Source organism: Bos mutus, chromosome 7 (genome assembly GCF_027580195.1).
Source record: "Bos mutus isolate GX-2022 chromosome 7, NWIPB_WYAK_1.1, whole genome shotgun sequence".
NCBI lineage: Eukaryota > Metazoa > Chordata > Mammalia > Artiodactyla > Bovidae > Bos > Bos mutus.
The window spans coordinates 55,774,915-55,791,980 of record NC_091623.1 but is presented as its reverse complement, the minus strand read 5'-3'; the positions used below and the strand labels follow the sequence as shown (position 1 = coordinate 55,791,980).

Genomic DNA, 17,066 nt, shown 5'->3' with positions numbered 1-17,066 from the left:
GTGGGGAGTGTCCTTTCTCCAGGGCTCAGATTCACACACGTTTATCGGGAGAACCCGGGCCGCTTCCCAGGAGCCTGGGTTGGGCGCTGGGGTCCGGCAGGGGCGTCGGAGAACTGTGGGTCCACTCCGCCCCGCCCCCGCACGGCCCATCCGCCCCGCCCCGCCCCGCCGGCCCAGTGCCCCGCCACTGCTCCCCAGCTGGCCCTTCCGCCTCACTCAGCAGTGCAGCAGAGCGGGCCGAGCGCGGACCATGGAGCGCACAGCAGCGGGCAAGGACCTCGCCCTGGTAAGGGGACCTGGAGTCCCAGGACCCTACATCCCTGGCAACCCCAGGGTCCAGAAACTCCAGGCTCCCAACTGTCCCCTTGGACTCTCTCCACAAATTAGGCTCCTTGGAACAGCCTGGGGGGTTCCTACCTCGGGCCTCTGGGCCCCTGACCCAGTGAAATGGCTGGTTCCTTTTCGGGGGGAGTCTCTGACAGCATCTATGGGAGAGATCATAGACAGACTCCGTGCGACTGGACACCAAAGTGCCACCCCATCCTTCCAAAGACCAGAGAGGAGGGTACCGGCGGCGCCGAGGGACTTCCCTGAGCCTGGGCAGGGAAGGGAGGATGAAACGAGGGCCCAGGCTTGAGTCCACTGGAGAGGTGGGCAGTGGTCCCGGGACCCTTCCCTTCGCCGCGTCCTGAGCCCGCCTCCGTGTCCAGGCGCCGCTGCAGGACTGGGGAGAGGAGACCGAGGACGGCGCGGTGTACAGTGTCTCCCTGCGGCGGCAGCGCAGTCAGCGTTCGAGTCCGGGGGCAGGGCCCCGGGTCACCCAGGTGAGGAAGCGGTAGGAGGCTGGGGCGGAGCGGAAGGCGACCAGGTGAGGGCGGGGCTGAATGGAGGGGCGGGACTGGGGCCCGTAGGAGGGGCGGGGCTTAGAGCCGACCTGGTAAGGATGGAGGGGGTTTAGGGGCGGCCAGGTGAGTGGGGTAGATGAGGAGGCGGGGCCAGGTGAGACCGCGGTGCCCAGCAGGACCTGGGGACTAAACTGGATGGCTGGGCTTAGGTGAGCCAGGTTTAGTGGGGCGGAGCTGGAGAGGGAGGAGGGGTCTTTAGAAGCGGCAGGGCCAGGGCAAGGTGGGGCGGAGAGCACGGGAACGCGCCAGTGAAGCGAGGCAGGAGAGCTGAGAGCAGCCTGGGGGTAGGGATGGGGGTGGGGCTTTGGGGGTTGGGGGTGCCAGGTGAATAGAGCAGAGGGCGGGCGTAGCCTGGGCGATGAGGCTGTTGCGGGCGGGTTTCGGGTGCCGTTTGTGCACGGTACATAATAATGAACTAAGGGAGTACACAGGAATAGACAGGGTCAGGTGCAAAAGTGGTGGTCCCCAAAGACGCATTGGAGATGGGTGCCGGGGCCCATTCCTCTGTGTCTCATTGCGGTCCCCCTGGCCCGCAGGCCCTCAGCCCCGCGCCCGACACCTTCCTTCATTACCGCACCAGCAAGGTGCGGGCGCTGAGGGCGGCGCGGCTGGAGCGGCTAGTGAGGGAGTTGGTGTCCGGAGATCCCGAGCAGGACCCAGGCTTCGTGCCCGCCTTTCTGGCCACCCACCGGGCCTTCGTGCCTACTGGCCGCGTGCTGGGCCTCCTCCTGCCACCACCGGCGCCGCCACTCCCGCCCGGGTCAGTACCAACGGGAGATTCTCCAGTGCCCACCCCAGACTGTCACCTGGATGCTCGATCTACTCTCTGTGGAGCCCTCCTCCTCCCCTCCAGAACCTTCCTCCTAAGTCCTCTCCAGCCCCTCCCTTCTTCACCTGATTTGGGTGTGGGGGTGTCTTTCCAGGGTGGAAATCAAGAAAACAGAAGGAAGAGATCTGACTTTCAACAAGAACTTGAGGTTTGCCTCCAATAGGGTGGGGGAGGGGGAGGGCAGAGGTCAAAGATCGGATCTGAAATGAAGGAGATCCGGGAGTCTGCAACTGTGGGATGGGCTCTGAGGTCCCACCCCTCTTGGCCAGGGCTGTGGTGTCAGTGCTGGGCTTATGGCTGCGGGACCACCCTCAGGATTTCTGGGACCCCCCTGCCCACTCGGACCTAGGCAGTGTTTGCAACTTTCTGGGCTGGGCAGCTCCATCAGGGGCTGAGGCCCAGGAGGCTGAAAAGCTGCTGGGAGATTTCCTGAAGGAGGCGAAGGCAGAGCAGGAGGAAGAGGAGCAGTGCCAGACACGGGCAGGTGAGCGGACTGGGGGCGTGATAGTGTCCTGAGCAGGCATTCTCCTTCCCCCAGGGATATTCTCCCCTCTGGAAGATCTACAGATCTTGGGCAGGGTCCTTAGCCCTGTCTGAGCCTCAGTTTCGCCACCTGTAAAATGGGGATAATAACCCAGTATTGTCATTTATCCCTCACCTCCCCCACTCAACACATGACAGCTATAAAGATATTCTTTCATGGGGTTGGGATATCTTGTGTTTTTGGCTACAAATCATCCTATTGCTACTTGCCTTAAGAGCCACAGAGACCTGGGTTCAAATCCCAGTTCTGCCATTTGCTGACTGTGCGACCTCGAATAAGTCACTTCACCTCTCTGAGCCTGTTTCCTTATCTTCAGAATGGGGGCAATGACAGTACTTACCACATTGGCTTCTTCATTCATTCGACAAATAAACTGTGGATAGGAGCTCCCTGTTCCCTGGGGAAGACAATTAGTAGACAAATAAATAAGTAATGAGGGCTTTGCAGGCAGATTCTTTACTGTCTGAGCCACCAGGGAAGCCCAATGAAGGCTTGGCAAATAGTATTATTTTCATTACTGTTGGATGTCAGCAAACTATCTGGCCTTTAATAGAAAAGTTTGCCAAGAATTTCCAGGAGGTCCAGTGGTTAATACATTGCACTTCTGTGCAAAGAGGCAGGTTCAATCCCTGGTCAGGGAACTAAGATCCCACATGCTGAGCTTGCCAACCTCTGTTGTAGAGAGCTTTGGAAGGAAGGAAAAATATCCACATACTTCATTCAAACCTTTGTTCAATTGTCACCTGCTCAGATGTGCATTCTCAGATCTCTTCCCAACAAATAGAGCCTCCCACTCTGAGTCCTCTTACCTGCCTTATTATTCTTCATAGAATCCATTGGTCGTGTCCCCAACTCTGTCCCCAGAGTCAGTTACAAGATGGATTTATTTATTGAATAATTGCATCCTGCCTATAAAATATCATCTTTCACCCATCTGTGTTTGATCTGATCCCTATCACAAAAGCTTCATAACCTTAATCCATTCTTTAATCTTTAGACTAATCTGGCCATATTTCTCTCTGCTTTACAAAGTAGCAGCCACTTCTCTCCCCTAGAGACAAAGTTTCAGCTATTTAAATATGTTTTATCCCTTCGGCTTCTCTTTTGGTTACTAAATATCTTTCTTCCTTTGCCTTCAAGATTTCTCCAGCTTATTCCAAGTCATCCAAGCTGCACAGACTAGTGAGGTAGCCACTAGCCCCATGTGGCTATTGAAATTGAAGTTAATTAACATTAAATAAAAATTAGAATCAGTTCTTTGGTCACACTAGCCACATTTCTAGTGCTCAGTAACCACATTGGGCAGCACAGATAGAAAATATTTTCACCACTGCAAAAAAATTCTATTGAAAAGGCTACCCTAAACTGTGAGTATTTGAGATCAGAGAAGAAAAATGAGCATTTATTGAATGCCAGCTGTATGCCAGGCTCTGGGAACTTTAACATCTTTATTTGGGGGTTACTTTTTACCATGATTTCAAACACATACAGAAATAGAGAGAAGTAGTGTAAAGAACACTTACACACCCCTCACTCATTTTCAACAATTATCCATTTTAAAATATTTATTTATTTGGCTGCACAGGGTCTTAGTTGTGGCACGCAGAATCTTCAATCTTCCTTGGGGCATGCGAGATATTTAGTTGTGTCAGATGAACTCTTAGTTGAGGCATGTAGGATCTTGTTCTCTGACCAGAGATTGAACACAGACCCCTGCATTGAGAGTGCAGAATCTTAGCCATTGGACCACCAGGGAAGTCCCTCCTATGCTCACTTTTAAAAACTAATATTTTGCAATACCACCTGTCCTAATATTAAATTAAAGACAGATAATCAAATGAACTTAAAAATAATAATATATTGCAATGGTAATAGGAAGGAGAAATAAGACAAAAGCAATTTACACAATGGTGTTGGTATGTCAGTGTCTGGGCACGCCTCATCAGAAGACATAATGAAGTTGTCCAGTGCCTTCACCTGCTGTAGCATCACAGTGAACATGGAAACCACAGACTAACGCAGGGGAGTGCACCAGTGACAAAGATGCTGTAGCAGATGTTAGTGACATCGATTTCCAAACGGTGAACAACACGTGCAATTTCCATATAAAACAAAGTCCAAGCTCTTACAGTCCTTGCATTCCTGGAGCCAAAATAATTAGTGTTCAAGAGCAAGACTGGGTTTCCCAGGCGGCTCGATAGTAAAGAATCCGTCTGCCAATTCAGGAGACACAGGTTCAACCCCTGGGTTGGGAAGATACCCTGGAGAAGGAAATGGCAACCCACTCCAATATTCTTGCCTGGGAAATCCCATGGGCAAAAGGAGCCTGGCAGGCTATAGTCCACGGGGTTACAGAAGAGTTGGACACGACTGAGAGACTAAATAGCAACAAGAACAAGATAGTTGGGTTCTAGGTGCAGATTATTGTAAATAGGTTTTTTAAGGACACAAATTTGGAGGGACATTTGGAGGCTGGGTATTAGGATTCTTCACTATGCATGTCTGGATTTCCAAAGTGTCCCCTAGGGGGCGCCACCATTGACCACGCCCCTCCCCCACCACCACCTTGAGAAAAGTAATTCATATTTATTGAGTACTTTATAGAAGTCTGGTATCCGTGATCTCATTTGATTTTTTTTAATCCATACTTTTGATGCATTAATAATGAATTAATGTTTTCACACTTGGACACTGAAAAAATAAATCCAGATGAGGAAACTAAGGCACAGAGAGGTTAAAGGCTTGTTTTAATTCACACAGCTAGCCCAGTGGATCAATTTGGATTCGAACTTGGGACATTAAGACAATGTCTTAACCTTCCCTTAACCACAAGGTTGGGCTTTCCTGGTGGCGCAGTGGTAAAGACTCTGCCTGCCAATGCAGGAGATGTAAGAGACAAGGGTTCGATCCCTGGGTGGGGAACATCTCCTGAAGAAGGGAATGGCTGCCCACTCCAGTATTCTTTCCTGGAGAATCCCATGGACAGAGGAGCTTGGTGGCCTACCGTCAGACTGAGCATTTAAGCTCACCTAGTCAGTGCTCCCTCAGGACCCCCTGGGACTGCCCAGATCCTCTGCCCAGACTCCCCGGTGGGCTGCCTGGAAGACGAGGAGGGCCTCGTGTGGGAAGGCCCTGAGCTTCTGGACTTCAGTGTAGACGACGTGGCGGAGCAGCTGACCCTTATGGACGTGGTGAGTATCAGAGCCGGCCCGCTCGCGCAGGGGCTGGGATAAGGGACGGTAGCGGGTGGGGGAGGGAGGAGGAGTTAGGGGAGGTCCCTATGAACTCAGATTCCACCCTCCTCCACCCCTTGCTCAGGAGCTCTTCTCGCGCCTGCGGCCCTTCGAGTGCCTGGGCTCCGTGTGGTCGCAGCGAGACCGGCCGGGGGCCACAAGCATCGCCCCCACTGTGCGCGCCACCGTGACCCAGTTCAACACAGTGACCGGCTGCGTGCTGGGCTCAGTGCTCGGGGAACCGGGCCTGGCCGCCCCGCAGAGGGCGCAGCGGCTGGAGAAGTGGATCCGCATAGCTCAGGTGCATCTCTGGCGGGAGCGTGGGGTCAGGGCATGCGCGGGGCCTAGGCTCAGTGAGAGAGGCTGGGGGCGGGCGGAAGGCCAAGGACGGGTCTCTGGGTAAGTGGAGGGTTGAGGCTGGGAGGTACCTAAGGGAAAGTCCAGCACGTGGCCTTGAGCCGCGGAGGATTCAGTTCAGTTCAGTCGCTCAGTCGTGTCCGACTCTTTGCGACCCCATGGAATGCAGCACGCCAGGCTTTCCTGTCCATCACCAACTCCCTGAGCTTGCTCATCTCATCTTCTGTTGTCCCCTTCTTCTGTCTTCAATCTTCTCAGCACCAGGGTCTTTTCTAATGAGTCAGTTCTTTGCATCAGGTGACCCAGATATTGTAGCTTCAGCATCAGTCTTTTCAATGAATTCAGGACTGATTTCCTTCAAGACTCACTGGTTTGACCTCCTTGAAGTCCAAGGGACTCTCAAGAGTGGCCGAGAATACTCCGTGCTGGTTAAGGAATAATAAGGATGGGATGATGGGCTTCTATTGTAGCTCAGTTTTATGGGCTTCATTGTAGCTCAATCTCCATGCAGTGCAGGAGACCCTGGCTCGGCTCCTGGGTGGGAAAGATACCCTGGAGAAGAAAATGGCAATCCACTCCAGTATTCTTGCCTGAAGAACCCCCATGGACAGAGGAGCCTGGCAGGCTACAGTCCATGGGGTCACAAAGAGGCAGACAGGAGTGAGCGACTAAACCACCACAAGGATGGGATGGGGGTACTGGGGGAGGAATAGGCTTGGTACCAAGCCAAGAAAAGGAGGTGGATGTCTTGAAAGAGCCTGGGTGGAGGTGGGGCAGGAGCCTCTGGGTAGAGGGGAAGAGTAGAACTGGGGCCCAGGAAAGGGAGTGGGGGCGTGGCAAGGCAAGGGGACTAGAGGTTGACACCTGGAGTGAGACTTAGGTTAAGGATGAGGAGTCTGGAACTAGAGAGATGCTATGGGTCTGTCTAGGGCCCAGGGAGAAGTAAGGAGTGGGGACACGGAAAGCCAAGGTCAGGCAAAGGGTACGGAGAGGTAAGGGGGGGAGGAGGCTGAATCCGGGTAGCTTGTCAGATGTGGGGCGACATGTAAGGGTTTGACCTGGGGTCACAAGTCACGGGATCAAAGGTGGATCATACATGGGGATCAGGCAGGTTTGAGGTGTGACCAGCACCCCCTCCACCCCGCTCCCCAGCGCTGCCGGGAACTGCGGAACTTCTCCTCCCTGCGTGCCATCCTGTCCGCCCTGCAGTCTAACCCCATCTACAGGCTGAAGCGCAGCTGGGGCGCCGTGAGCCGGTGACCAGGGACTGGGGGTGGGGGTGCTGGGGTGAGACCTCTTGCCCACCGCATCCCTGCTCTGACTCTTCCCATGGCCACCCGTGACTCCTCTCCTCTCCTCCTCAGGGAACCATTATCCACTTTCAGGAAACTTGCCCAAATTTTCTCCGATGAGAACAACCATCTGAGCAGCAGAGAGATTCTCTCCCAGGTACAGATGGGTGAGGGCCCCCACAGATCCCAGGCCCAGGAAAGGGCCATTGCTTTTCGTTGTCATAACACTCAGCGTCCTTTCCCATACCTCTCGAGAATGGCCTTCCTCCTGTTTGTAGGCAGCCCTGTGTTTTTGCTGCCTCTGCTGCCCTCATCAGAGCTCACACTTGACGGCTGCCTTATTTACTCATTCAACAAATACCAGAAGCTACAGTGAAAAGGTCACAGAAGGTCAGAGTCACAGCAAAGAGTGGGAAAAAAAAATTGTGCCAAGGACTTGACTTTGATAAGCAAAACAAAACAAACAAAAAAAGTGTGCCAATGAGTCTGACTTACTGCAGGCAAGATTGAGGTTCTGACTGCAATTAGGTGCTGGTTCTTGGGGGTGAATCCAGAATAGAGACTTCCCTGGTGGTCCAGTGGTTAAGACTCTGAGTTCCTGATGCAGGGGACATGGGTTCGATTCCTGGTCGGGGAACTAAGATCACACATACTGCAGCACAGTCAAAAAAATGCAGAATAGATGGCACTGGAAGTCTGTTCTTTTGCCAAGAACGTTCTTGGCACCCTCTGCAGGTGTCTCCCCCAGTGTTTCCACCTCTGAGAGGCCCTCCCTATATCCCCCACACCTCCACTCTGCCCCCATTGCCCTTATCTCTGCCTGTCCTTAGATTACACATCTAACTTGGTTGTTGCTGTTTCGCCATGGCTGATGTCTGCTCTATGAGGCCAGAAATTTTGTCTGTTTTGTTCACTGCTGCCTCCCCAGCACTCCAAACAGTGCCTGGCCCAGAGTAGGTGATCAGTAAATAAATGAACACAGGTCTCAAATAAGGATGAGAGCTCAAGGAACTCTGCGTTAAGTGCCAGGCAGTTGCCAGGAGGCTCAGCCACGAAGACACAAACACACTTTCCTCCCCTTGGAGGGCTTCAGGCCCCAGATGGGTCACACACAATTTAGTAATTGCCCCAGCAATTATATCACTAATTACCAGGCAGAACAATGCTGTGAAGGCAAAGTTCAGGGCATTGCTTGGGAGGGGTCACAAGGACTCTCACCTGTGTTATAGGCCAGCCTTGGAGTCCTCGGCATCCACAAGCCCCATCTCTCATCATCTCCTGTAGGGCCTGCCCCCTGCTGCTTATTTGCTCTCTCCTCCTCCCTGTTCACTTTCCCTTGGGTATGGCTGTGATGGAGATATCTTCCCTGAGGGAGGGGTCAAAAAGACCCCAGGACTGCTCAGTCCTTCTCCTCCCCCTCAGTTAGTTCAGTCACTCAGTCACGTCCAACTCTTTGTGACCCCATGGACTGCAACACGCCAGGCTTCCCTGTCCATCACCAACTCCCAGAGCTTGCTCAAACTCATGTCCATCGAGTCAGTGATGCCATCCAACCATCTCATCCTCTGTCATCCCCTTCTCCTGCCTTCAATCTTCCCCAGCACCAGGGTCTTTTCTAATGAGTCAGTTCTTAGCATCAGGTGGCCAAAGTATTGGAGCTTCAGCTTCAGCATCAGTCCTTCCAATGAATATTCAGGACTGATTTCCTTTAGGATTGACTGGTTTGATCTCCCTGCAGTCCAAGGGACTCTCAAGAGTCTTCTCTAACACCACAGTTAAAAAGCATCAGTTCTTTGGCGCTCAGCTTTCTTTATGGGCCAACTCTCACATCCATATATGACTACTGGAAAAACCACAGCTTTGACTAGATGGACCTTTGTTGGCAAAGTAATGTCTCTGCTTTTTAATATGCTGTCTAGGTTTGTCATAGCTTTTCTTCCAAGGAGCAAGCGTCTTTTCATTTCATGGCTGCAGTCACCATCTGCAGTGATTTTGGAGCCTAAGAAAATAAAGTCTCTCACTGTTTCCAGGAGGCAACTCAAGGGCTCCAAGAAGGGGATGCCCCCACAGGAAGCCCGTCTTCGGTGAGTGATGTGGTTTGAAATGAGAGACAAGTGGGATGCTGGGGCAGGGGGTGGAGCCTGATGGGGTCACTGATGCCTAAGGGTGACTGGAGCTCTGGGGGCCACAGAAACTGCCCCCAGGCCCCATCCCCTACCTTGGCACCTTTCTCACGGACCTGGTAATGCTGGATACCGCCCTGCCGGATATGCTGAAGGTCTGAGCCCTGACTCTTGACTCCTTACCCTCAGCACAGTGAGCTTCCTGACCTCTCACCCTTGACCTTGCCCATGCTCCCTGACCCCAGCTCCCTTAGTGCATGGGGTTCCTGATATCCCAGCCCCTGACCTTGATCTTCAATCCCTGACTTTGGAGTCTGAACTGTCTCCAGTTCAGACAAAGTTTGTCCCCAGGGGGATCTCATCAACTTTGAGAAGAGGAGAAAGGTAAGGGGGAGCTGTGGTGGTCAGGGGTGGAGGTGGGGAGGGGGTCCAGGGTTGGGGCAGAGCATGGGCGGAGGTCTCAGAGGCTGCCCCTTCAGGAGTGGGAGATCCTGGCCCGCATCCAGCAGCTGCAGAGACGCTGTCAGAGCTACTGCCTGAGCCCCCACCCGCCCATCCTGGCCGCCCTGCGTGCCCAGCACAAGCTCAGCGAGGAGCAGAGGTAACAACTTGTGGCCTGCCCTGACAGCACCCCTCCAACCCTGCCACTGATCCTGGGTGACACCCCGGATCTGCACACCCCATGCGCCTCCCCAGCTCCTCCTCAGATCCCCTCCTGAGCCTTCACCTCACCCCCCTGCCAGCCTGTCACCTGACATTGTCTCCAGCCCAGCCGAGGGCCCCAGTTGCCCTCTGACCCCAAACTTCGACCTCATCTGACTTTCTTTTCTTTCTTTTTTAAAAAGTCACTTTATTTTTGGCTGTGCTGGATGGTCATGGCTGCTCGGGCTTTTCTGTAGTTGCAGTGAGTGTGGTTACTCTTTCTGGCGCACCAAGTTCTCATTGTACTGGCTTCTTTTGCTGTGGAGCATGGGCTCTAGGCACACGGGCTTCAGTAGTTGTGGCTCCTGGACTAGAGCACAGGGTCAGTAGTTGTGATGCCTGGGCTTAGTTGTTCCACAGCCTGTGGGATCTTCCCAGACCAAGGATGGAACCAGTGTCTCCTGCATTGGCAGGCAGATTCTTTACCACTGAGCCATCAGGGAAGCCCTTGTCTGACTTTTGGACTTCAGCGTTTAATGTGTAGCCAGCTGTTCCGCTCAACCATCCTATCTTTTCTCTTCCCCACCTCTGGCCCCATCTGACCCGTGACCCACCTCTGACTCTCTGAGGCCAACCACTGACCCCCAGTTCTGAGCAACTGACTCCAACTTTGACATATATCTGACTTATGACCCCCAGGCAGTTGACCCCAATTCAACTGTACCAACTCATTTGATTGAATCCATGACCCTAATCATTGACCCCAGTGATTATCTGACCTTGAACTCTATCCTTGACCCAATTTGACTCCTCAGTCCCACTCTGTGAATCCCTGTGTGTCCTGCTAACCAAGCCATCTCATCTAATCACTGATAAGACCCTGAAACTGTAATATCCACATTTATTACCCTGATCTTGACATTGGGTGCCTAATTCCTGGCTGTACCCTCCCTCTACCCACACACACACCCAAAACCCAGCTCCTAACTGAATCTAATTCATTTCTCAACCCACCCATCCATCTACTTCTTGACCCTTCAGCTACCGCATCTCCCGGGTCATTGAGCCACCAGCCTCCTCCTGCCCCAGCTCCCCATGCATCCGACGGCAAATCAGCCTGACCAAGCGCCTCAGTGCGTGAGTTGCAGGGAGTATGTGGCGGGTGACGTGCACAGGGATGGGATCTGCTCCAGGGTCTGTGTTTGGTCTTTGCCTCATCCCGTTCCCTATTTTCAGGAAGCTGTCCCGGGAGAGAGTTTCATCCCCTGGTGGAAGTCCTGGGGATCCCTCATCCTCCACCTCAAGGTGAGCATCCCATCTGATGAAGGAACTGGAGAGGGCTCAGAGTTCAGGGCAGCCACCCCACTTCAGATTCTGTGTCTCCCCCAGTCTGTCCCCAGCATCCCCTCCATCCAGTCCTAGAACCAAGGACCCTCCTACAGGCAGTCCTCCAGCCTCTCCAGGGCCCCAGAGCCCCAGCACCAAGGTACCAAGACTATGTGTACATGTGGGACTGCGGGCACCCAGGGCTGTTTTGTGTGTGTGTGTGTGTGCGTGCGCACACAGGATTTCACAGCCAAGTATGTGCATAGGAGACCGTGAACACAGTTGACTCAGCATTCTGAGCATATGTCTGGAAAACTGCATGCATCTCTATGGACCCACTTAAGGGACTGTCCGTCACTTACACTCAGATCTGGACAAGAGCTTCCACTTACCCACAAGGCACTCTGGGTGGCAGTCACTACTTTTGTAAGGATATGTGTTTTCCCAGGAAAGGGCTTCCCTGGTGGCTCAGCAGTAAAGAATCCACTTGCGATGCAGGAAACACATGAGACATATGTTCAATTCCTGGGTCAGGAAGATCCCCTGGAGAAAGGCATGGCAACCCACTCCAGTCTTCTTGCCTGGAGAATCCCATGGACAGAGGAGCCTGGTGGGCTATGGTCCATAGGGTCGCAAAGAGTTGGACTCAATTTAGCACAAACACAGGAATTTGCATACCTGGAGGGGAAATGCTGGCATGAATAGCCATAGTATCCATGGGCCTGTGCAGGGCTCCTGGTGTTCATGGGCTTGTGCCCATCCAACAATTGTGAGCAAACGTGGGCACTCGCTGCCCTCAGATTACATGGGGTTTCTTGTGTGTGAACACGAGTCATGTGTGAATTCCTGTAACAGTATGAAGGTCTGTATGTGATGGGATGGCATAGATACCCTAATTGCACATCCCCAGGCTCAGGGTATGCAGGAAGATGTGTTGAATACAATGAGGGAGGGGCCTCACTCTCTCCCCGCTCAGCCCCCACCCCCTCTGTCCACAGCTGCCCCTGAGCCCGGACCTGCCAGGCCCCTGGTCCCTGGCCCTACCCTTGAGTGGCCCTCGTATCTCCCTCCCTGGGCAGCAGGGCTCAGAGGCCCGCGTCATCCGGGTCAGCATCGACAATGACCATGGCAATCTGTATCGGAGCATCTTGGTGAGGAGCTGAGCCTGAGACCTGCTGGGGACAGCCCTGCCCTTGGGGCTTGGATGGTCATCCCTTACCTCCCAGCCTCTCTTTGCAGCTCACTAGTCAGGACAAGGCCCCCACCGTGGTCCAGCGAGCCTTGGAAAAACACAATGTGGCCAAGCCCTGGGTCCAGGACTATCAGCTCTTCCAAGTCCTTCCTGGGGACAGAGGTGAGTAAGGACAGCTTGGAGCCTGGGCTAAGGGGCAGTTGGCTGGGGAGGATGGCAGGCTGACCAGGGTGGTTCTGGAACCGAGTAGGGGTGAGATGCAGCAGGGTGGGGTTACGAGGCAGAAAAATATTGATGCCTTCCTTAGGTGGGATCATGAGGTTGTCCTAGCTCAGTGTGAGGGAAGGGGGCACCAAAAGGGTCTTCCTAGGATTTATAGGGAAATGAGATTATCTGGAAACCAGTGGGAGAAGGAGTATAGAAGGTCATCTGGGTTTCGCTTTGTAGAATTGTGAGGTTGTTTGGGCTCAACTTGATGGAGCACAAGACTGAAGGGGGGGTCTGGGCTTGAATCTGAGGCGAAATGAGTTTGTCCAAGTTTGGTATTGGGGACTCTGAAGTTACTTGAACTTGGCATGGGAGAGGGCCACGTGGTACTGAAATTCAGGGTAGGAAACGAGATTGTTCAATGTAAAGTGAGTAGAAAGTTGTCTGCTTTTAAAGGGAGAGAGGTAACAGGGAACTATATTGAATATCCTGTGACAAACCATAATTGAAAAGAAAATGTAAAAGCATATATGTGGGCTTCCCTGTTGGCTCAGATGGTAAAGAATCTGCCTCAGTGCAAGAGACCAGGGTTCAATCTGGGTTGGGAAGATCCCCTGGAGAAGGGAATGGCAACCCACTCCAGTATTCTTGCTTGGAGAATCCCATGGACAGAGGAGCCTGGCAGGCTACAGTCCACAGGGCTGCCACACAACTAAGCGACTAACAGTTTCACTTTTTTCACATACATATATATGTATGAATAGCTGAGTCACTTTGCTGTACAGGAGAAATTAACAACACATCGTAAATCAACTGCACTTCAATTAAACGTTTTAAGAAATGACAAATATGTATATAAAGGAGGGAGAGGCAAGACATTGACATGCTAGGGAATTCCCTGGCAGTCCAGTGATTAGGACTCCACGCTTTCACTGCTGGGGGCCTGGGTTTGATCCCTGGTTGGGGAACTAAGATCCTGCAAGCTGTGTGATGCAGCCAAAAGGAAAAAAAGAAAAAAAAGACTGACATGCTAAAGGGATATATGAGGGTGTTCACATGACAAGTGTGAGGGTTGTACAGGCTGGAAGTGGGAAGTCTGAAGTTGTCCAAGTTCATGTCCTAGAGCAGCATGAACTTGGCTGGGAGTTGGCTGCAGGGGGGAGGGTGGGGTGAGCAGGACGTTGATTGGGGTGGGAGGCCTGACTTTGCTCAAGCTTCTAGTGCAGGTTGTCTAGACTCCAGGGGAATAGGAGGAGGTTGCCCAGGTTCACAGTGGGGGAGACATGAGGTTGTGCAGGCTTGGAGTGGGAACTTGTCTAGATTTCCAATGAGAGGGGAATGAGGTTGGCTTAGCACTCGCTGAAGGGATCCAAGATTGTTCAGGTTGCGTGGTGAGTGGTAGAAGGTTCCCTAGGTCCTTTGTGGGGGAAGTGCCAGATTGTGTGAGCTTTTCACCATCTTCTCCATGCTTGGCCAGAGCTCCTGATTCCTGACAACGCCAACGTGTTCTATGCCATGAGCCCAGCCACCCCTGGAGACTTCGTGCTGCGGCGGAAGGAGGGGGCCCAGCATACAACCTCAGTCTCCCTATCCACTCCTCCAGGATATGGGCCTCATGGGCAGCAAGGGGTCTGGCTTCTATAACCAGGAGGTGGGGAGGGGGCTCCTCTATGAAAAACTCCAATTCCCCAGTAGAGGTCATTGTGCTCCATACCCTGTAACCCCCCCAATTTTATTGGACCTCACCGCTCTGACCCTCTTGGCACCAGATCCCTGTTCCAAAGACACCAGCCCATGAGGTTGGCTGGTGGAGAGCTTCATCTTACAGAAAGGGGTGGGGTGTCAGGGGTCAGACCCTCCCCCAGAGAAACCTTGTAACTATTGGAGACACACCAAAAGTGACAACAATGGGTGAAAATAGTGACCAAAGTTATAAAACAGGAGTCAGGCTTGTTTGTTCTGTGCCTGTGCCCCAAGTCTACTCTTCATTAGGATAAAAATTTAAATAAGAAAAGAAGGGTTTCCCTGGTGGCTCAGTAGTAAAGAACCCGCCTGCCAACACAGGAGACACGGGATCCATCCCTGGTCTGGGAAGATCCCACATGCTGTGGAGCAACTAAGCCCGTGTGCCACAACTATTGAGCCTGTGCTTTAGAGCCTGGGGACCACGACTCCTGAGCCCGTGTGCTGCAACTCTGAAGTCTTCAAGCTCTAGAGCCTGTGTTCCACAACAAGAGAAGCCGCCATGACGAGAAACCTGCACGCCGTAGCTAAAGAGTAGCCCCCCGCCTGCTGCTTAAAGGAAATCCTGTGCAGCAATGAAGACCCAGCACATCCAAAAATAAATAAAAATTAGAAAAGAAAAACTAAGAGCCCTAAGAAAGGGGTTGAGTGAGGCACGGCTGACACCAGCATGGGGTGGGAGTGGGGTTCTGTCACAAACAGAGGGTTCAGGACTCTGTCCCTCAACATTGTTGGGGTAATATAATTCTTTCCTGCTGGGTATATGGAAGAGGGAAGAAATGAAATTCCATCAGAACTTGAGGCAAATAACATCATCATGTGAAAAACAATCATAACAACATCAGCAACAACAATACCCAGTTATGAACTCCCACTCTGCTAGACATCAACTATGGGCTTTATATCTAACTGTATTAATAAGGGTTCTTGCTTTTTCAAGTGTTCAAAACCCCAATTCAAACAGGAATGGGCAAAAAAACAGAAATGAATGCCCCTGTAATTGGAAAGTTCCATGGGGCCAGCTTCAGGCACTGTTGGATCCAGGGACTCAAAAGATGTCACCAGGACTTTGTAACAGTCTCTTGCCTCTGATTTGCTCTGAGAATGAGACTGTCCATTGACTCCCTAAATCCAATCACCTTCTCCTATGGTTACAGAAACACTGATTTTTCAGCTGGCTCAGCTGGCTACCCAGAGTAACAACTGCATTTCCAGTCTCCCTTGCAGTGAAATGTGGTCATATGACTAAGTCTCAGCCAATGAGTTGTAAAGGGAAAGGATGTGGGTACATTCCAGGCTCTGCCCTTAAAGAGAAGGGGTGTGTCCTCTCCTGCCTTTTTTTGCCTTGGGTTGATTAGAATGAAGATATGAGTGGATCAGCTTGGACTGGGTGGTTCATACCATCTGAACAACTGAGCAGCAAACTGGAAGGATCATGGCCCTCTGAGACCAGGGAGCAAACATACTGTGTTGCTGCTACTTGAACTGTTACAAAAGAAAATAAATATCTATCTCAAGACTTCCCTGGTGGTCCAGCAGCTAAGACTGAGCTCCCAATGTTGGGGGCCTGAGTTCCATCCCTGGTCAGGGAACTAGATCCCACATGCTGAACACCACAACTAAAGATCCTGTGAGCTGTGATTGAGACCTAGCACAGCCAAATAAATACATATTCTTCTTAAATGCCCAGCTTATTTAAGCCATCAGTATTATTTGGGTCTCTGTTACAGCAGCCAAAAAAAAATTTTTTTTAATGAATATTGCCCCACTCCAAGGCTGGATCACCCTCATGGGGGCGGTGCCATTCTTACATCCCACCAGTTCCACCTGCCATGCAAGGAAAATCCCTGGGACTTCCCTGGCAGTCCATTGGTTAAGAATCCCCCTTGAAATGATGCAGGGGACACGGGTTTGATCTCTGGTGAGGGAACTAAGATCCCATGTGTCTCAGAGCAACTAAGCCTGAATGCCACAACTAGAGAATCTGTGTACTGCAACAAAAGATCCCACATGCTGCAACTAAGACCTGATGTAGCCAAATTAATTCATTTAAAAAAGCAATTGGATGTAACAGTATTCTTCTTAAATTGTTATTGTTGTTCAGTCACTAAGTCATGTCAGACTGTTTGCAAACCCCATGGACTGCAGCGCAATCTTCCCTGTCCTTCTTAAATTAGCTTAAGCAGATAATTGCTATCCTTACTGAGCGCTTACTGTGTGCCAGGCATGTTCTCGTAACTTGATGTAATCTATTCATAATCCTCACATAAGCCTTATGAGGGGGCATTATTATCGTGCCCATTTTATACATGAAAAACCGAGACTAGGGAGGGTTAAGTAGCTTATCTAAGGTTGCAGGGCAAGTGACATGTGGAATGCATCAGAACATTACCCAAGGAGCTAGCTTGCCTCTCATAAGAACAGTTTACAGTTTCTTCCTCTTTCTCTCTCTCTCTCTCTCTCTCACACACACACACACACACACACACACATAAACACACTCAATCTAAATGCCAATTTCCTGAGGAAGAGATTCTCATTGACTAGTATTTTGTTGTTGTTGTTCCACGGCAAGGGATGTGGGATTTTAGTTCCCCTCAGTTCAGTTCAGTTCAGTTCAATGGCTCAGTCGTGTCTGACTCTTTGTGACCCCATGAATCGCAGCATGCCAGG

The 17,066-nt window shown here is 51.8% G+C and overlaps 1 protein-coding gene across 5 annotated transcripts; it reads left to right on the top strand.

The window, feature by feature from the left end:
• The first annotated feature begins 186 nt into the window (after positions 1 to 186).
• RGL3 (ral guanine nucleotide dissociation stimulator like 3) lies at positions 187 to 16,217 on the top strand. 5 transcript variants are annotated; one of them, XM_070374820.1, is made up of 20 exons: positions 187 to 286; positions 711 to 824; positions 1,442 to 1,665; positions 1,829 to 1,882; positions 2,004 to 2,218; positions 5,327 to 5,469; positions 5,597 to 5,812; positions 7,021 to 7,124; positions 7,233 to 7,317; positions 9,191 to 9,244; positions 9,352 to 9,438; positions 9,635 to 9,667; positions 9,763 to 9,884; positions 10,967 to 11,062; positions 11,162 to 11,230; positions 11,315 to 11,411; positions 12,250 to 12,402; positions 12,491 to 12,605; positions 14,128 to 14,301; positions 14,715 to 16,216. In XM_070374820.1, exons 1-19 carry the CDS (start codon positions 251 to 253, stop codon positions 14,292 to 14,294), a joined length of 2,184 nt encoding a protein of 727 aa, XP_070230921.1. In that variant the 5' UTR covers positions 187 to 250; the 3' UTR covers positions 14,295 to 14,301; positions 14,715 to 16,216. The 5 variants fall into 5 exon arrangements, with proteins under 5 accessions (XP_070230921.1, XP_070230923.1, XP_005890834.2 ...); XM_070374822.1 differs by lacking the exon at positions 14,128 to 14,301 and having other exon boundaries at positions 14,715 to 16,217; XM_005890772.2 differs by having other exon boundaries at positions 14,128 to 16,214.
• Positions 16,218 to 17,066: the final 849 nt, after the last annotated feature.